The sequence below is a fragment of the Centropristis striata genome, chromosome 15, assembly GCF_030273125.1.
Source record: "Centropristis striata isolate RG_2023a ecotype Rhode Island chromosome 15, C.striata_1.0, whole genome shotgun sequence".
NCBI classification, from domain to species: domain Eukaryota; kingdom Metazoa; phylum Chordata; class Actinopteri; order Perciformes; family Serranidae; genus Centropristis; species Centropristis striata.
In genome coordinates this window covers 16,928,414-16,950,248 of record NC_081531.1, presented here as the reverse complement: position 1 = coordinate 16,950,248, position 21,835 = coordinate 16,928,414, and the positions used below count along the sequence as shown (strand labels likewise).

Sequence of the window (21,835 nt, the reverse complement as noted above, 5' to 3'; positions counted from 1 at the left end):
TGTTGATGTTGATGGCTGGTGGTATTACAGATGCACTGTGTATATAGACAATATGAGCCTACACAAACTATATTAGTCATTCAACTGAATGAATGCAAAATAGAGTCTTGAACAAATACTAATTTGTACTTTGTGACAATTTTGTAAATATCCATTTCTTGTGCAATTATTTCCATGATGATATTATTGCATGCCACTGCCAAGAACACAATGGCAATTCCCATCACGACTTTTCTTTCAAACGATGTAAACAGGAAGACAGGGTTTCTTCTCTCCCCGGCGAGCATGTTGGTGTGCCACTAATTTCCTTTTCTCTCTCTCTTTTTCCGTCTTTACAGCTACACTGGGGACCTTGGACTTCAGTTTGCAGTATGACCAGGAGAACAACGCGCTGCACTGCACCATTAACAAAGCCAAGGTGGGCCTCCATAGTGATGATAATTGTGACATTCATTTTCAGCCTCAGATATTTTTGCTTGTATATTAGGTACATTAGTTCTGTATGAAATACTGAACTCAGTCAGCTTATCATTCAACTGTGTCCGTGACACTTGACTTATCTCTGTTTTATCAAAGACCACCTCAGGCCATTTTGTTATACTGAACATACTAACATGAAACAAGCAAATTCTGTTCAAAGCTGTATTAGATTTTGCTGAACTGATCCTAAATGTTGGAGAAGCCATATTGACATATTTTATCGTTACTGACTGTACAAACATCTGTTGTGATGAGGCGATAAAAGACTGATCAATATAAACCAAGTGACAGTTTTTCAATATGTTTTCATATTCAATAAGATGACAGTCAGACATGAATATTTTTTGAAACAGCCTACTCTCGTGTCAACCTACACGTACTGGCAAAAAGGCTGTGGAATAGCGACTTAACACGTCCCACAGTTCTCTCTGTGAGAGAGATAATTACATCTATTTCCATCTCGAAAGGATTCATTATTTCCAAAGCATATTGCTAACAAATATATTGTGCATTCAACCAACTCTGTTTCTTAGCCCTAAAGCAGTGTTAATAATCAGTAGGTTTTATATTAACAATGCCTCCAATGTGACTTGCTGGGGAATGAAGTCAAACTAGTGTTATTGGAATTGGTGGAGACTAGGGCTGGGCAATATGGACCAAATGTCATATCCTGATATATTTAGGCTAAATATTGATATACGATATATAATAATAATAATATAGATTTGTCTGCTGTTTCATTTTGTAATCTACCGGATGTGTGGTTCGATCTCATTGAGGTGCGCTCCACTGTAAATGCCTCGGGCTCCATTCCATTCCGTGAGCAGAGCAGTTGGCGCTGGTCTACTGTTTTAGTTAAAATATCTTCATTCAACAAACATTGTTGTCTTTTTTTAGCATAGATAATATACATGGATTATAATTGTTTATTAGACAGTGTGTGATATTCGATATATTGGGTAGAAATATATTCTCACAACCCTAGCATAACCCTAAAACAGAAGAACTACAACTATGATATTGATGTCGACATAAGTAGGCTACTGAAGAGAGGTCTAGGGAGTTGTAGTTTTTTTTAATAAAACAGGGTTTCCCCTAAAATGGAAATACTTAATTAGTGGCTTTCCAGGGGTTTGAGGGGACATCAATCACATTTTTGGCATCAGACTTTAAATATTGTGTTGTTCAATGGGGGATTTTTTATTTTTTCAGCATATCCTAAATTTTTTTTTTTTGGCGAGATCTTTGCGACAAAGTGATTATGTACATTCACTGAGTGAATATTTAGAAAATAAAACATATATGTCTCGCTAGAAATGTAATCAAAATCCATTTTTATGCAGAAACTTTTTTGAGTGAAGCGCATCCGTGGCTATTTCACGGATTCCTGTGAGACCAGGTTGGAATAACAAACAACAAACAACAAATTAAACAAACAAACAAAATAGCCTATGAAATAAAATAGGCTAATTTTTTTTTCTGAAATAAATATGTTTATATGAGAAAAGAATAACAAACAAGAACTAAATATGACAAACCCTAGTAAGGGCAGCATTAATAAAGAAAGAAAAAAATGTAACTATATAAATATATGCAATATGGTCTAATTTCATATCGCCCAGCCCTAGTGAAGACCAAAACAGAGCTAAAAGCGCAGTGAACGTTGTCATATTGTGGCCTAGACCTTAAGCTTCCTCAACTGAAGAGAGGCTTCTATTAAAAACAGGGTACTATCAGGGCAGATCTTTATGTTTTTTAAGATATATTTTTATCACACTATAGTGAGAAGACCATCTGCTCCTGTTAGAGGTGTTAATTTACTGGTGCTGCTATTAACTTCCTCCATGTGTAACTATTTTTATGATATATACGGAGCGTCATTTCTTGAATAATCTCCATTAGTACAACAACATACAGTAGTCTTGACAGCTCTTTCAGTTTTTCATTAGTATGCATTTTTATATTTATGTTTAAGAGTCACACAGCTGCAGAGCTCAAATAGTCTGTACTGTGGATCATGTGGCACTAAATCAGAGCAGATTCATGTGAATCAGAACTGCTTAAAGACTTCCTGTGGACAACAAGAATATCACTGATGAATTATTCAATGAATACATAAATAAATCAATGTATGGGATCCAACATATAATCCATCATAATAGAGGTTGGATGCAATAACTGAATCATATCTAACTATTAATGAAAAGTCAATATTGATCCAATAGACAATAAATATGCACCTAGAGTGTCGTCCTCTGCGATTCCCCCTCCTGTGTTTGTTGTGATGAAGTGGTGGTTCTGACAGCTCTGGCTGCCGTCAGCAGCTATAACTCTCTCTATCCGTCTGCCTGAATGGCTGGTATGGAGGAAAGTGGGCATCAGAGGAGCCAGTCTTGGCAGGAATGTGGGGACAGCAGACTGGGCATGAGACCATCTTGATTTATGGTGGTTATTTTCTATACTGCTCTGCTTCTGGACTACGGCTGCTGCCTAACCAACCACAGAAAATGCTTTTTTCCTCTTTAATACAGTTTATACCCATTTCCACAATTTAATTTTTTTGTTACTAAATCCCTTATTTCTCTTTCTAACTGTAGATTTCCTTCTGTTGCTTTTGCTGCCAACGCTGCAGTAGCATCAGTAGCAACTCTGACTGAGCATACCTCAGTTATGCATTAATCTGATTCGATCTTATAGATCCTGGGTCATGGAAGTATGGGAGAAAGGTTAAACATTAGATTCTGATATTGGTGCCTGCGGTGTGCAGTGGGGGCAGGGTTTTATATTTATGAAGCAGTAATAGCTCACATATACAATGCTTGTATTATAATAGCCCCTGTTGGCATTTGGTCATTGCAGAAATGGACAAAAGGTCACCAGACAACAACATTTTAGCAAACAAAAGAGGTTACAAGAGGGTGCAACTGATTTAAATTTCTATTAAAACAATAATATGTCAAATGTGGGGAATGCAGGCCGTCCCAGTGGCTCACTGGTAGAGCGCATACCACTCAGGCTGCCTCCTTGTTGATGGGGACCTGGGTTCAAATTCGGGCCGAGGTCCTTTGCTGCATGCATGTCTTACCCTCTGTCTACCCCTGCCATTCTCTTTGTCACTGTCAAATAAAGCATGAAAATGCTCCAAAAATCCAAAAGAGTCGCTCATATACACAACTCTGCCTGCTCAACGACTCTTAATCACATCAACCCTCACAAAATGGAAAAACCAGAGACTGTAATCCAACATGGGCTGAATGGCACATCAGAGCTACAAAGGAAAGGCAAAGCTCAGCAGATCTGGGAAAGAATAAATTGCAGTTTTTGACCAACTGAATGAATGGTTCAGTATTTTCAATTGAAACTAAAAGTGTGGATTATTTCGCACCACAACTGTAATATATGAAGCATTGCCTTATACTGCAGGCTAATCTTAAACCAGTTTTAGTCATTAGAATAAGTCTCTAATTTGAAACTGACAGCTCAGTCTTATGGCCTTTTGGGTTTTTTAAACAAGCTGTGGAACCTATTTGTCCCATTAATCTGTGTTTTATAAAAAATAAGACTTGCCAACTTGCCAATGCAGTTTTTTAAGACTTGCTCTTTCCAAGGACTTTTTAGGACCCCTGTGCTGATGATTATTGGATGAGACCCAGTGCAGAAGGTCTAGTTCTGCAGCTTGATCCAGCAGACCCTCTCACATCTAATACATTTTAATGTGTCCGAGGCCCTTCATTCAGCAGCCCAGTGCAACAGACAAAATGCTACCTGTATTGCAACCCTTCAGTTAAGCTGCCAATCATCACCTCTGTATGTTCGCTTTGCCATTTTTCTTTCTGCTCTATTATTACAAAGCAAATTATATATCATCTTCAGTCACTTTGTGTGTTTCTTTTTTGTGCTTCGTAAAGTAAAAACAAAGAACAAGTAATTTACTGTACTTCTTATTTGCATTAAAATACACTAAAATAAGAAAAGCACCATAATGAGGCTCTGTTCTACTTATGTTTCTTGTTCCACTAAATTATTCAGTTATTAACACTCTTCCTACCAACATATTTAACATAAATGGACTACAGACTATGGTCCCTGGGGATCCCATGAATACACTACTGTGAGAAACCAGCATCATAGCAAAGTTTAACTTATTTCTTTTCAAAACATTATTAGTTATGTAATTAATGTCATCTAGAGAAAACATATTATTATTTTAGGAAAGTTACAGCTTTGCATTTGCATATTATGTCAAATGAAAATGGAGCATATGAGGATATTTGTGTCCGTTTCCTTTGAAATGACTGACAAAGTGGCCCTAACCCCTCTGATAGTGTCCCCAAGTGTATTTTTTTTTAAAAAGTATTAATGAGAACAGAAATGGAAAGCATTGATGTGAAGGCACTGGGAACAAACTAATTGACAAAGACATGAAAAATTTGAATGATAAATGAAAGCACCATTCAGATATGATAAAAAAAAAAGTATATCTGTACCCCAGTTGCTCAGAAAAACAGATGTTTGTGCTTCCACAATATTTTATGAATGTTCTTATGGATACTGAAAATGAAAAGAGTGTAGTGGAACAACTTAGTTAACATAAACTCAAAAGGTAAGAAGTCTGTGGGTTTCTTACCAAGTGCACTTGTTAATCTCCTTTGGAACTAATTTAAAATGAAGGGCTCTGAACCATGCAGTAAGGATGAAGGTAATGGGACAAATAGCCCATAGACTCTCTTGTTAACATTTAATTAAATCCTTCACCTTGACATGTCAACTGTTAGAGAGCCATGAATATTTGATAATTACCTTTTAGTTTTTAATGAAGGCTACTCTTACAAGGCAAAAATGACCGCTGTTGAAATATTTTTTTCTACAAATTCAGAGACTTGTGCCTTTTTTGCGAATTCTGCAAGCTTTTTTTTTTTTTTTTTTTAGAACCAAGTGACATATGTTGTCTTACCTGGGTATCATGGGAGCTTTCCTTTATTCCCCCACTGACATTCATCCAACACAGCAAATCACTGCTGAAGGAGAAAAACTGGCGCTTGTTTGAACCAAAGACATCACAGTGACATCAGATAGTTTTTCTTGACTTATGCTGCATTTTCACATAATGGTACAGCACAGCTTTACTCAGTTTGAATTACTCTCTTTTAGAGGTTTCCATCAGTTAAAGTTGTTGATAATACCTGGTACTTTTTGGTACCACCTTGGTTGAGAATCCAAGTGAGGTGATGACACAAACACTGGTCTCTTGGATCAAAGTCCAGGGTTTGTTTGGCTTATTTTAAATAGGTATTTGTTTCATCGCATATGATAGCAAACTCATGCTAAACATTCTGGGTTCCTGCAGGTATACTAGCATGAGTTTTAGGGAAATACTGGTTCCCAGATCTCAAACAATTTAGAAGGTTCTTTCAGCTTTAAACCAGTGTTAGGAGGGTTACATTCAAAATGTATTCCACTACAGATTACTGCATAAATGCCCTCAAATGATATTTATAATGTATTCCATTAGATTACTCCAATCAAGTAACAAAATCAAGAATGGTCTTGCTGAGCTCATTTGTCTGGATCTTATATTTCCACGCCAAAAGCAAACATTTCTGACAGTGTCCTGGCTGTGTCTCCTCTGGCATTGTTGTGAGGCAGGTGCATGCATATACACACACACACACTGTTGCACATCTCATATGAATGTTGGAGCAATTAAACCCAAAACAAACTAGAAGCGCACTCAGAGAGACACGCACGCAGACATCCAACAAGGTAATGTCCTATTTCGCAGTGTTAATAATGACAAAATAGAATTTGTGTATCTGCCCCGTAACTGTATTCAAAATACAGCCAATTTCAACTGTAACTACAATGGAATAGAGTGAATCATATTTTGTATTTTAATAGGTAATCTTGTGACTTCCTCTTCCATTACTCCCCAACCCTGCTGAAAACAATGATATCTAATCTAAATCTAATCCATTTAAGACAGCAAACATGCCGATGCAGTAACATTATTGCTGCATTTCGGATTTCATGCAATACTGCATAAAATGTAATCATATACTACTAACAAACTTAGTAACCCAGATGAAAGCTGATCATAAAAATAATTAGAAAAGAAAAGGTACTTATTTATAAAGTATATTTTTGATTGAGATGTAGCAGAAAGATTACCATAACGTCCGCAGTGCAGCGCCCCATTTGATAATGCTGCTCGTTCTGGATAATGATGTAAAATTGATGGTGGAGTACAGCTTAACGCTTCAGGGTCGAACATTGACTTCGTCCAGTGAGGTTTTAAATCTTGACTCACCATTTTACCATGCTAACAACACTCCACCTACAGCTCCAGCATCCTCACAGGCTGCTCAGTAAGTGAATCAGGACACATGCATTATGATGGCTCACATGATGGAAATAAGTCAATTTAGCCCCTTGAAATAGGCTTTAATTGATTTAAAAGGGGAGTACATGCATGTAGACTTACAGAGAGACAGAAATAGCTAACAGCACTTCCTCTACATGGTCCCTGTCTCTGTGGCAGGAGCATTCACAATGTGTGGGATCACACGCAGATAGAGTCTAAATCTGAATCTCAGGCGTTTGGGGTGTTTCAAGTAGCTGCCCCTGGTGAGTTTTTATTAAATTATACAGAATGACTCACAGCCCTGGCTCTAACACCTCGATATCAATCACAGCAGGTTGATACTCTATAATGTCACTTGTTTTAAAGCTGCAGGGTAAACGGCATTTTCTTTGTGTCTTATTTAACAGACTTGATTTCCATGTTGGGGTGAGACATACTGGAACAGATGACTCATATTGTGATTTCTCAGCTGTGCATTGATAAAATATTCAGGCTAAGCCAATCTAAATACAGTGAATTCTGCCCAGATCTCCACTTTACAGCTCACTCATCCCACAAAACATAGAGGAAATGAGAGGGCTGTAAGGTCAATAATTAACTTAGATATTCAAATTCTGTAATGACAATAGTGCCTCATTATCAATATAAATCTGGCCCCATTTGCTGCTCAGTGTCACTGTATCAGGCAGCCAATGGGACGTTTGTGGTATTGTGAATATTTAATTATGAGCAGAGGTAAGTTGGAACACATTCGGATCAAGCGTGATCAGGTTGCAAACTACAAGGGAGCCCTGGGGAACTCCGCTCCTCTCAATAAACCATGAACTCGCTGAAAACATGATTTTTTTTAAATAGGAGGGTCTCGAAAAAATTGACAATATGCTCTTTTTTGCATTTAATTTTTTCTGTATCTCCATGGGTTACATTTTTACCTCTCTATCTGACAGCAATGTAAGAGAGCAATGATGGTTTATTTTTCTTCTCTTTATAACTTCATCACCATCCTCAGTCCTAAAGGAAATCTATATGCTTTATTTTTCAAGTGATGAGTTTGTTTTGTCCTTAGTTTTGAATCTGCAAAGTAAGATAAGCGTTTTCTGCTTTGTGGCATTTTCGATGTATTGACTTTTAGGTTAACTTTCTTGCACTGCACGAACAGCCACTTTCAAAATGTAATAAAACTGATTCATGCAAGAAACTCAATGATGTTAACATTGTGTCCTAGAAAATTGGAGAAAGCTTGTCAGACAGGTGCAGCACTATACACTATATGATGTGTATGCAAATAGGTTTGAAAGGAGGCTGAATTCATCATATACAAACCACTCCGAGAGTCCACACAGCCACTTTGAAAATAAAAGCATGAATGATGTGAACCTCCTAATCCATTCATTCAGTCTGAAGGACGACTGTACCTGGTGCTACAAACAAACATCAGCTATTCAGCTTTTTAGCTCGCCTGATGTGAAATAAAGTCCTCCTACATTCCTCATTTGTACCATTTCACAAAGTAACACCCCGCTACTTTCTTCTGCTCATAAAGAACTTTCCGTTTCCTCATAAAACAGCATTATAGTGCACCTTAAAATCAGGCAAAACGAGATAGTGTCTCGTCATTGTGCTTTGGTTCTACTGCGGGCATCCTTATAGCTTGTTATGCCTCACCACATCATCATACAACCATGAAATTATCCAAAGTAGTACTCACTGCAGGAGGCCCGTCTGTATGGAAAGATGCAGTCTTTGCTGCTCTGCCATTGTTCCAGTTACTCAGCTTTATAAGCGTGGAAAATTACAGGCTAATTTACAATCCTACAACTCTCTAAATTACAACTGCCAAATGTTGCGCTCGCTCACTCTGAATTTCAGCCGTCCCCCTGCAGCTTCACTGGAAATTAGAAACAACCTGTCAACCACTGACTAGTGCTCCGACTAGAGCCTTCAGTCTCCTGGACCTCACACATAGCAGCCTGGAAGGCTTACAACACTTTGTTGGCGTCCACAACACTTCTCCTGTAGTGGTTTCACTCACATCTGACTTTTCCAATTTGTTGCATAGCTGGAAGCAGGTTACAGTTGAGGTCTGTTTTACATTTTCTTTACTTGTCCCTGTAGCACCCCAAAATGTAATAATTTCCTGAAATGTAATACAATTGGCACTTAACCTGATAGAACATGGAATAAAACAAAAATAAATAAATAACAGCCCCACAGAGTACACTTTGAGTAAAAAACCCTACTTCTGTATTCTGTAGCATGTTTTTTCTTCATTTCAAATTTGATTTGAAACCATTTAATTGCAGAAATTTTATAGACCATGTGAGGCAAAGAGACTAGCTTTGTTTGGCAGCTAGATTCTTGCAATATTACAAGATTATACATGAATCATGGGATAGTATATCACCAAATCTATCTTCCCAGGCTTCAAGTAATGCGTTTGTGTCCGCACTACCAGCATTTCAACCAATTAGTGTCCCATTAGGAGCTATGCAAGTGTGTGTGTGATGACGCAGAGAGGCAAGTATACGTTCAAAAGAACAATGGCTGCTCCTAAAGTGGTCAGTGTAGATGCTGCAATAGCATCCGAACTGGAGAATTCCCTTTATGAAAGAAGAAATGTACAATATTGAATGCTACAGGGGCCACTACCTCATCTACAGTGATCCTCTTTGATTCTGCAGAAAGATGCACACAGCAATACAACATGAATGAATGTTAAATGTTTAAAGAGGAATCACTCTGTTCACGTTGGCCCCTGTAGCAGCAGGAACTAAGGATGGCGAGACTTGCCCTTCTGGCAGCTTGTCTATTCGGCAGTTTGGTTCACAGCAAGACAACTGCTGGTCAGATTGCTGAATAAATGCTGCACATTTACATGGAGCAAGGCTAGTGTTAGCTGTGTTCAGTCCCACAAACTCAACACTCTGCCTGGCGGAACAGAAAAGCTTCACCTTGATGGCAGGAATATTTTTCTGAGGCTGTGAGAGAGTGTCCCAGAAATCAAATAGAAGGCAGAGTTCCTGGGTTCCTTGAGAAGGTCATGGCTTCTCTTTCAGACACTTTTCAAGTAAAAAAGAAAGTGCACAAATGTCTTCCAGGAGAGACTGTAAAAATATGTGCTGTTATGAAATTTGGGACTTCACCGTTTTCAATTTTGCGAACCTGGCAGAGTTTTAACTGTGACTGCAGTTCCAGGATGTGTTAGTATAATCAAATGTGTTAGTATAATCAAAGCAGTACTGGATTGAGGATCATGGATATTCTCGCTAAGAATTTAATTCTGGCAATCACCTCTAGTCTCACTTTCAGGACCTGCACCCCCTGTGTTCCTGTCAAGTGTTCCACCCAAGTAATTGACGGATGTTTTGATGGAAAATGTCATTCACCTTAAAATACATTTTGAAATTTAAACAAAATTGCTTCTCTCTCTCTCTCTATGGCGGCTGGCTTTTCAATCCACCTTCTAGATGGCTTTGGTGATATACTGATTAAACTCAATGTATCATGGCTTTTTCTACATGGGATGTGGTAAATGACTATAATTGCACACAGAAATTGTCGTGTCATTTTTTAAGCTTGAGTTGGAGAATGCCAGGAAGACACAGAGTCATGCCTGTAACTAGAACTTGTCTACAGTATGTGAGTCTACTCCTCATCATGCCATTATTTAACTTACACCGGGATTCCACTGGATGCGTAACGACTCCGAAAGGGGTCCGTCGGCAACGGCTGCGTATCTCCGCAGTCCGTCAACACACACCGGATCCGTCTGTGTCGGAGCTGTTGCGGACAGAGTAGTCCCGAGGATGCACGAGATCTCGCGAATTCACGCCTAATCAATTGATATAACTGGAAGATAATCAACATCTCCTCGTTAATGACTGGAGACAAATCCAGCGACTCCGTCTTAACGAGTGCTAACGAGGTGGGCCGGCTTGTTAAGAAGAGCCTCTTGTTAACAAGCCTTAGCGATCTCTGTTTGTTTACAACAAGCACCGGAGTGAGCGGTGTCAGTGGGGTGAAAAGACGAGTGAAAACCTCTAACCTGTTGATTTCAGGTCTTCAAGTTATGAAATACGATCCGCCATGAACCCGAGGTATTTTATTTTGAAAATATACCGGATGTTTTATTTTGTGTCTGTCCACGACTTCCTGTCCCGAACGATCTGTTCTGTGCTGAATTTATGCGCCGTGCTCCGTCGTCCGACAAAAATAGAAGCTCTGCGCAAGTGTTGCGAGGGCTGTCGGATGGCCCTGCGTCATCAGACTCATTACGCAGCGGATCTGCAGTCGGTGGAATCTCACACATTGATTATAATGGGTGCGTAACGGCTCCGACGACGGATCTGCAGCTGTTACGCATCCAGTGGAATCCAGGGGTTGGTGTGATTTTCCACTTTTTTGAATGCAAGTTTAAAATTGTTCTAATAAAAACCACTGATGAAACAAACAAGTTTAAATGCAGACATGTTTTGCTGGGACTAATGTGTGATTGTAGATGTCAAAGAACTAAGTACTTATGAAGTGCGTTACAAGATTAGATTTAAAAATATTGCAATATATATAGTGTATTGCGATACAGCCTAAAAATATCACATTATTGCAAGACCATATCGCCCCCCCTACCTTCTAGTAAGGCAGTCCAGAACAACTGGAAATACTTTGGATTTCCAACAGTTTCAGACAAAACGTACAATGAGCTACAGTTCTATGATTTCACCTTTGGGGACAAACGGTGTGTACAAAATGTCATGTCAATCCATCAAAAAAATGCTGATATTTCAGTTTAAACCAATGCGGTGCACAGTCCGACTGATATTATCATGTCAAGAGAAACATAATCAGGCTGCCATGTGTTTCTTTCAAAATGTACTTGCTGTTTCTAATCAGAACCATATAAACATATCTTTTAGGACACATGGTTGTCTGTGCTATGTTGGATATCTGGGATGGAATTGCAGTGACACAAAGGAAGCATTTCTTTTAAATATATTTGTTTATACTTGACAGAGATGATAAAAACCATCCATATTTCGAAATTCAGCGTGACCGGCTGGCAGCAAACTTCTTTGTTGTGTTTCTCCAAAGTGCAAGTTTTGATGTTCTGTCAAAGGTGCCAGTATACTGTGTTCACTTACTAGAGTTTACAAGGCTTTGTGATGACCTCATGCACTGATATACAGCTGATTTACCTCCTTTCTATAAGCGTAGTAGCACAGACGTCATCTCACACATATCAAAGATTATTTTTCTAAGGCAGCACCTCCCTACGTAGAAAAACAAGTTTCCTCCCTGATCAGTGAATCAGACGCTGTCTCACTATTCAATTGCAGATCCAAGACCTGTTTATTCAGCACCGCCTACACTACAACCTACCTTAACACTCCACTGCAGTCTTTCATTCTCCTTCTTCTACAGCAGACTGCCCTTTCATTGCCCGGTACGCCCACACTCATGTGGGGGAGCACACAAGAACACACACACACACACACACACACACACAAACACACGCATACACACACACACACACACACACACACACACACAGCTCTGTTACTTGTTCTATGTTGCTCTTTTGTATTCATTATCCTTATTTGTATCTATTTCCATGTCGCTAGTTTTGCATAAAAAGACTAAAACAACTTGTCTTCATTTGTAATCCCTGCATTACTGTAAACGGAAGAACATCTTTATGAAAAAAAAATCTGAGAAATACTTTTTTCTATTGTTCATGTTGTCACTAAATATTGATGAAATGTCCAACACACATTCCCACAAGGCTATTCAGAAAGGATGAAGTGAGAAGCTGCGATGTTATGGCCACAGCAAAAATCAATTGTGATTCATATCTTAACGGTTACTGCTGTCAAGTCTGAAACTAAGGCAATCATTTCTCTGCCTTTTTTTCAAAAGAGCGCATTGTGAAGTTTGTGCATCATCAGCTTAAAGGGGGTAGTTCAATTTATGCGTATTTGGTTTTATTACAAAAAGTGAGATGATAAGATGGATTCATGATGTGGTTCGCCTAGCGTAGCATAAAGACTGAAAGCAGTGCAAAAACAGACAGCAAAAACAAGCCAAACAACACCTCTATTATTCACTAATTTATAAATATGCTGTATGTTATATGTTGGTTAATCTGTACATGAACAGATATGTATGAATACCAATTTGTCTTTCATAAGGCTGACATGCAAAAACTATGTCTTGATGAACAGTCTATCAGGGTTCAAAGTTTCTTTTATAAAGTTGACATTTGGATTAAGAACTAACATTCATATTAACATCATGTTTTGCAGTTTTATTAATTCTGTTTAAACCTGGTATTTCTGCACAGTTCCCGATAAGATTAGGCTACATTAATATCATTATTGTTGTAGGACACAGACTTTCAGTTAGCCGCTCTAGTCACTCAGATTTGGCCATTGCAAACCCCGGCACTGGTGATGGGATTCCAAAACAAGATCTTACCAATTTTAAATAGGAAAAGATATAAAAGTCTTGATGTGACAGTCAATGTTGATGTTCTAGTGGGCCAACACAAATAAATCCAATGAATCACTTTATTCAAATTTAGGATTTTGTTTTTTAAATGGTTATGTCATAAAATATGAAGGCAGAAATTCAAAGCTTAATTCCAAAACCTCAATAAATCAGTACTACTAATACTGAGCCTTAGGAGTGTTTGTAGATTGTCAGTGTCGGTGAACGTGGTGATGTGTACTACATACCATATGGAGGTGTTGACATGAATGTGTATATTTTTACATTTTCTGTATATATCAGGGAATTCTATGAAGGTTTGAGGGCAAAAACACCTGCTGAAGGGATCCAAGTCAACAATTCAAAGTTTTTGTTATTGTCTCATATTCCAATTCATTTTGCAACTGAACTTCTGAGTGTTGTCTGTATGGTTAATCCATTTTTATTCTCTGTGACTGTTTCCACGGAAAACCTTTCAGCAGCGATCTGAGCGGCACAGCAAAGCTCGTTCAGGAAGTGTACGGTCTGCTTCTAAGTATGTTTTCTTTGCATGTGAATCTAATTACTTTGGCTTTAATTTAACATGATCAATGTTATCTTTCTTTTTCTCCTCCACCTTTACTTTCTTGCATGCTCTCATCGTGTCTGTGTGTTGCTGCTTTATGTGTGCTGGAAAACAGCTTCCTGTCCCCAGATACAAGAAGGTAAGCCGCTGAGATAAGCTCAAATCCCAACCAGTCCCTACTAATCAATAGGTATTCTTATCCAACTGACATCCAGACCCACTGCATCCTAATAGAAACCATCAACAACCCGTACCTAACCTCCTCTGAGTTTCCTTTCATTATCATTGTAGCGTGTTTCAAAGAAAGCAGTCATGTTTCTTTGTTTCTTGTGAATTAAATAAAAATGCCTAATCTGTTGGTCCCATTCTTATATGGTTGCACAGTGCTGTATATTTTTAATGATTACTCATCAAGACACGTTGACTCATTAAAAGAAACTACTTTTATAACAAACAGTGACAACAGCGTGCAAAGCAATACAGCGATTTCCTATATTGGACTAAAAGGTCAAGCAGTTTACTGATTAGCTAGAAAAGTGCACTCAGTACAATTTAGATCTCAGCCAAGTGCATCTCTTGCACTCCCAAACAATGAAGAAATGTCCCTCCCACCTCCTTTACAGTCCAGATTGCGGTGAAGATAACAAAAATTGGGATTTATTAATCTGGTATTGTGCCTAACTTTAATGGATCTGAACATTTCTGTTATCGGCTGATCTTGTGAGGTTTGTTGAAAAGTATTGCGCTGGAATTCATAGCTTTCTGATGAAACTTGGTTGGTTAGGAAGCAATGTGTTCGTAAAAAGTTAAGTGGGTCTGCAAAATCAACCCAGGACTTTCAACCAGTAGAACAGTGTTTGTGATCTATTGTTGGAAGTTATGTCTGAAAGTAGTGTTTTTACAATCTTACTTTTAATCTTTCTAACCAACATTAGCCAAGTTCTCCTGTTTCCTAACCTTAACCAAGTTTTTAAAACAGCATTCGTCTGGTTAAAACATGTCACAGCCACCACGCAATCATCATGTCACATTTCTCAGAATATCGTAAAAAACCCACTCATTAGAATTAAAAACTTCTATAGCCGTGTTAGGATTAAAGTTTATGCGAATTTTGAAGCAACATTTTGAAATGTCGCATTAAAGAAAATGCAAATTGGGTCATCAGTTGGTTTCAAGTGAATAAACGAAGCTATATAAACATGCTTTCGCCAGAAGGTGGCAGTGTAATTGCTGTAGACTAATTTGTCAGTATACAGTCCAAGAAGTAGAGCTACAACAACAAAAAAGAGGTTGCTAAACTGACAACTTTGGCTACCCACGAAAGAAAATGGAAGTCTTCAGGGATTAGATTCAATTGGGCAACTTATAATTGTTTTTTCATGTCGGCTCGTCTTGATTGACAGAGCAGAAACAGCTGATTAGTCACGTGAGTTAAATGTGCGCTACGTCAGAACTTATCCAGGAAAGGTGTTTCCAGCTCCCATTTAGTGCATTAACTATTTTTCATAAAAGACTATGTTTGGCTGTTTCACCATAATAAAAAAACAAATCCTGCAACAATATTTCAATGACAAGCAAGTTACCTGCCAACAGCTGTTTAATGCAAGTTTAGTTTAGTCCCACGGCAATGAAAATCACAACTCAGGTTCTCTGCTGTGTTTTCCCACAAAATCAAGGACATGTTATCAGCCACATGACTGACATTGAACCTAATGTGTCCCAGCGTGACCCCTCCACAGAACCCCCACCTTTACCCCACCCACCTCTCCTCCTTAAGCCTCTCGATCATCAACGTTGACATTCATTGGTGATGAATGGGACCCATCTGCCCGCTCTTCATATTGCCTACTCCCATCACTCCACGATCGCCTCCAGTTGCCTTGACCTGAGCACCTCCACCGATCCCAGGTGGCCCCTGAAGCATTAACCCCTTCTTTAACATGACTGTGTGTCAGCCCCCTGTGGATGAGATCAATGCCCCGTCTCATCCATCCTGTTATCTGCTCCTCCTGGTGATTGATGTTTCCCCCAAGCTGCCTGTTGCCAAGCCAGTCAGATATGGTAATGAAGACATATGCCCTGGATGACCAAGAGGCCGATAGCACTGCAGAAAATAAGCACCCATGTGGGACATACGGCTTAGAAAACACACATGAACAGAATTAGGTCAAATTAAACTGCATGTTCTAAGGCTTCATGTATAAATTAAAGTGGATTCATGTTTACAAATTGAAGGTGTCATAAACTTATTATATATACATCTAGATATGAAATCTTTTGTTGATGTGCGATAGGTGTTCACTGCATTAATCTTAATTCATCTTTTATCCTCAAGATAATTGCAGGGTAATTAATCGTTATTATCACTGATGGAATCGGTGGCTTTTTTCATTGGTGCTCCTCTCACTGGGAACTTGCAAAATCCACAGATAAAATCATGATGTAATCACTGTGTTGCAGAGTAAAGATACTTCTTAAAGGTTGGGTCTTATTAACTGTTGTGGACATCATATCTATTAGTAATGACTACTGTATTCACCAAAAGTATTGCTGAGATCTGGGAACATTATCCTGATAACAGTGTTCACTGGGCCAAGCGGTCAAGTGGTCAGATAGTTGGACAGGTTTTAAGCAACCGTTAAACAGTTTAGCCAGATATTCTAAACCACTTTGTTGAGGAGGTAAAACTAAAGGTAAGCACACTTGAAATGTCACCAATAGTTCCCTCATTGTACAGGAAGACTGTGTGCACACAACTATGGTAAGTATGGCAAACTGTATGTAGGCAGTGTTGCCTATACTTCTGCATTGAGTTTGCCTTTGGTAATGGACATCAATAATATAATAATTAATTCATTATAAAATCTGATCTATATTTGCTTTAGACTAAAAAAAACTGTATTTTGTCTCCTGTTACTGTCTATTTTTGCCAAGATTACAGCAGCTGTGTGGCTGATTACATGGAAACCAGATGAAAAAGAAGATATTTGATGCACACAAGCTGCTCTGATAGGCAGTTTGGCCTGGGGAGTCGAGATGGATAACGGGCATTTATCCATCTCGTATCATGGCTAACTTTAGTGGATGATAGTATATCAGGTTTGGAATGAATCTGAACATGCTCCAGCTCAACATGAGACCAAACTTTTATATGCTCATCAGTTTTTGAGCTGTGACAAAGGCCAGAACATGGCCTGTTTTTAGCCTAGCTAGCACAAAATGCCTTTGCTATGTAACTGACGCCATTGTTAATCACTTGCCACCCCTACTGGCTGGAGGAGTGACAAGTGACAGTACAAAAAAATCAATAAAATAGGTTTTTGAAAGATCGCAACCACATGAGGACAAACAATCAAAAATGTGCATCAAAAAATATTATGCTGACTGGTTCAGTAGTATGAGACAGCTGCAGACACATAGATGGAAAAACTGATACATGCACATGCACACACACACAAACACACACAACTAAATGCATGATTCCCTTCGGGTTTAAACTTGGCAGAGATAATAACCAGAGTGATCCCCTAAGGGATGTAGATAATACTGACTGTTGTCATTAATCATCAATCATCATTCACCCTATGTCCACGACAGGTGTCATGTCAGTCTAATGTACACCCCTTCAAATAAAGTGTTACCATTTGTCTTACCAAGTACTAACTAACATATAAAAAAAAAAATTGATCCCCATTTCACCATCATTAGGGGGAAATGGGGATCAAATATTTTTTATATATGTTAGTTAGAACCATAACATATAGGGGTTTATATAAATCATACAGATATCAAGGCAATAATGTCATTCTTTTGTGAAGTGGATAGAGCTGCATGCATCTCCCTGCAGTATTTTAATGTGACTTTGCTGCACATACAATTTCTGTTCATTTAATGTTTTCAGATCAACACCAGCTCCAAACTGGACACCAGCACACATGCCAAAGCTCACTACACCCCCCGCTTCCTCTGAAAAATGTCAAGGGAGCTCATCATTTCCAAAACAAAGGGAGCTCAACTTCATTTCACAGCATTTAAAGGCTGTTATTCAAGGGAACTGTTATGAATGAGTATGTGTGAGATGGGAGGTGTGTGGATACACTGATGCATGTTACCCATCTGCCTTTCGCAGTGGTCATTTTTCTCCAACCCTCGGTAATTATGATCAACCGAGTATTCACAGTGTGCTCTCGCAATCAGCAGCATGACGCAGCTGTCTGTTCGCTCCAATCCAACTCCACATAATGGGCCTCCGCTTAAATGATAGCTCAGGTGTTAGCTGAAGGCAACAATAGAGGTAATTGAAGACAGCACATGAACCTCTCCAATCAGCTCTCATGGTGCCGTTTCTATAACTTTGTTGTGTGGAAAGCACAGTCGAGAAGTACGGCTAAGTGTCAGCAGCAAAATGAAGAGGAGCATATAAATAGTAGAAGATGAAAATAAATGAACAAGGAGTTGCAGGCAAATGTACCATTTTAAAAGATGTCAGGCTTTGAGCTTGTTCATTCTAGGAAAAACTGTTCTGTTTCAGATCAAGCATGTTATATATAGCCGCATGTTTCACGTGTTGAGTTCAGCCAGGCTGCTCCTCGGATAAGAGAGGAGAAAATAAGAAACAAGATTGAGGAGAAAGGGTCACGGCTGGCACAGAGATTGGAGTTGCAAAGTGAATGTTGACCGTGTTGTATCGCCTTATTTTCAGACCCCTCTGCCTCGCTTTTCTTGTTGGATTTTGCAGCAGACATGTCTCAATGCATGCATCTTTGACTAAAGGAGGCAGGGGAAGATCCTTTTTTTCACAGATTATCGGTGTCATGTATCACTGTCAGGATATAATGACAATTTCAACAAATATGACAAAAAAATATTATTCAAAAGTTACCAACTGTACAAGCACATTTCGTCTTTGGGTTTGAGTCTAAACTGTGTGACAAAATGTTTCAACTCAGAGACTGACAGAAATGAAACTTTCAAAATAAGATATACCAATTTCCAGTAGTACGGTTCAACAGTCGCGCAACTCCCAACTCCCATCAAAACAAATCTCAAAAGACGTAGGGTTGTTATTGTCATGTCCAACAGTGAGGTTGTCATTTTACCAATCCTTTCCTTTAAATAAACCCTTTAGCAATACTTAAATGTTTAATGATCCTAAAAGAAAGATGGAGACAATACAAAGTCCCACATTGTGCTGCATTACTGATACATTTAGTGAAAGGAACAACAAGGATTTTTTGACTGGTTATGAATGATTTGATGGTTAACAAGAATTTTGCCTATTTCTAGTTAGTTGTACGTAATGCCTCTCCTGTAGTCTAATTTAGACAAAATTATGTATGGCACCCAGACCAGATTTTTTTCCAGGAAAAGTTTAGTAGTTGAAAGGAAGCAGGAGGAGATTTAGAGAATTTTAAATTTGACATTATATTTTCTGGTTATGTGGGGTATGTACAGTCCATAGTGGTTTTGGTCAGAGTGGACATTAGTGTAATACTGGCTGATAACATAAGATTTTATATTGGCCTTGCTACCGAGCTATATCTTGCCAACAAGATTTCCAACCTAAAAGACAGAATAGACTGATCGTCTGTCAAAGACAGAGCAGACACGTCATTATACATACACGTACGGTTCGTGGTTGTAAAAAATGCTGCAGTTTCAGTGAATTTAAGCTACAAAACCACTGACCTAGGTCTAGGGGGAAAAACTTCCTGGTAATGTGTTATAAAAGACAGTTTAAAAAGTAAATATATTTACGTAAATGCTGCAAGTGACACGCAAGTTATGTAAGGAACATGTTTCACAAACCATGAGCCATTTTTTTCTTACTTTCTTACTTTGAATTGATATTTGACATTAAATTCAAATTTGGCAGTTCCAAAGTTAAACAAATAAAGATAAATATCAACAACTAGCTAGACAATAGAAAGTTCATCTCTGTTCATCTTACTACATGCCCTGCACTTTTCAAAATCCTAATTGTATTCTTTTAAAAATATTAATTCTGTCCTCTGACTGTCCAGCTGCCAAAATCTAGATGAGGGAAGAGAGTTGATGAAAGTGTTGATAAACTCATCTGGGTCGCATAATTGCCTTCCACTGACACCAATCAAGCTTAATAAGCAGCGAGGATCGGTACACCGAGCGGTCTCTGGCCTTTTTTAACCCAGGTTTTGCCTCTCAGGCTACATCCTGATTCTCTGATGGAAGATGATTTATGTAGGCAGAGAGGAAACACTAACATGTATTTTGGAAGGTTAAATAAATTTTTTTAATCCATTCAATATATTCACTAAAGAAGAATCACAACAACAGAAGTCATCCTATTTAACAAGTCCTGAAATGATATGTTATACATGAAGACATAACTGTCTCTGTGACATCCATAAATTAAATCAAAAACACCCAGAGAAAGACTCTCTTAAACTGATGTCACTGTCACAGTCTCTTCTGTCTGGACTTTCAGATCAAAGTATGCCTGGCACTGTCTATGTGCTGTTTAAATATGTACATGCATGAGAGTCGGCTAAAGAAATTAGTGTCACCATGGTTCTTTTTGTGCAGACAGGATCTGAAGCAGTAGTGTTGCCTTATTAGAGACACAGTTGAGTGTGTCATTTTGCTGCCAGTAATTCCTGCTGAGTGCCGGGCTTTGAGCCCAGCTCCTCTATTAAGCCTGATAACTGTGGGTGAATAGACGTCATATTTGTTTTGTTTTTCTTTTTGATCCATTAAAGAAAGAACCATAAAGACAGAGACCAATTAAAATAATGATACTGGACTTGATAAGTGATAATGTGTGGCTGTTTTTCGTCGATGTAGGATCTTTATGATTTGCCAGACGAGAAATCTTTGTGTTGTGCGATCATAATTATACAACTGTTAGTTGCAACCAAGTATTTTGATTGGACAAGAGATGATTACATGAGTGCTGATATAGAATATAACATCACTTTTAACTAGATATATCACTGGTTTACCTCTGTTCTAAGTCCTTATCTGACATTATCTTAGATCGTAACAAACTTTAAACTCCAAAAATGAATATGGAATTGCACCTGTTAAGGCGCTTTGCACTACAGCTCTTTCACGCGTTCACACACACACACACACACACACACACACACACACACACACATTCATAAAGGTGGCAGCGGTTACCCTAAATGGTGCCACCTTCCACCATTGGGAATTCATTCATACACTGATGAGCGCAGCATCGGGAGCAATTTGCAGTTCAGTATCTTGCTTAAGGATACTTCGACATGTAGGCTGCCATGGTCAGGGATCGAACCACCGACCCTCCAATCAGTGGGTGACCGGTCTATCATGTGAGCCAATTAAAAATAAAAATTTGGCTAAATTAAAAGTATAATAGTGGTGTGAGTATAATTCATAATAAATGAATAGCCATCAGAAGGGGAGGAAGTAATGGAAGAAGCCTGGATACTTCAGTGCAGACCTCCAGGTTTACTTTTATGTCTAAAATTATAATTAAAATGACAAAAAAAGTAAAGGTTTTATGCTATTCTTTGATTTACAGTAATTAAAAGTGTCTACTACAGTGATATACAATACTATATACTATAATACAATGTAATTTGAAACAAAAAAACACTTTTTACAGTGCACTATGGATGGTATTGACAAGTCTATTCTGTGGTTTAGGTTGGAGATCTTGTTGGTAATCACACATGATGCCCCCAAAGTGACCGTCAACGGTATCTTATTGTGCTAGTTTTACAATATCTGGAAACAGACTAGAAATAAATATACATGATATATCATGATATACAGTGCAACATCACTCCCTCTCATGTGATATTTCCTAATTATTCTTAATTACGCCTTCTACAATATCAGAATCAGTTTTATTGGCTAAGTTTGTGCAGAAATACAAGGTTTTAAGTCACTCTCATACAGAACCATTTACAGGAAAATAGATG

General features: G+C 38.4%; 1 protein-coding gene across 1 annotated transcript in view; it reads left to right on the top strand.

The window, feature by feature from the left end:
* Positions 1-21,835, top strand: part of doc2b (double C2-like domains, beta) — a 130,163-nt gene that overhangs the window by 58,892 nt on the left and 49,436 nt on the right. The window contains exon 2 of the mRNA XM_059351362.1: positions 339-418. Within this exon, the coding sequence (XP_059207345.1) occupies positions 339-418 (80 nt within the window). The remainder of the gene's footprint in view (positions 1-338; positions 419-21,835) is intronic.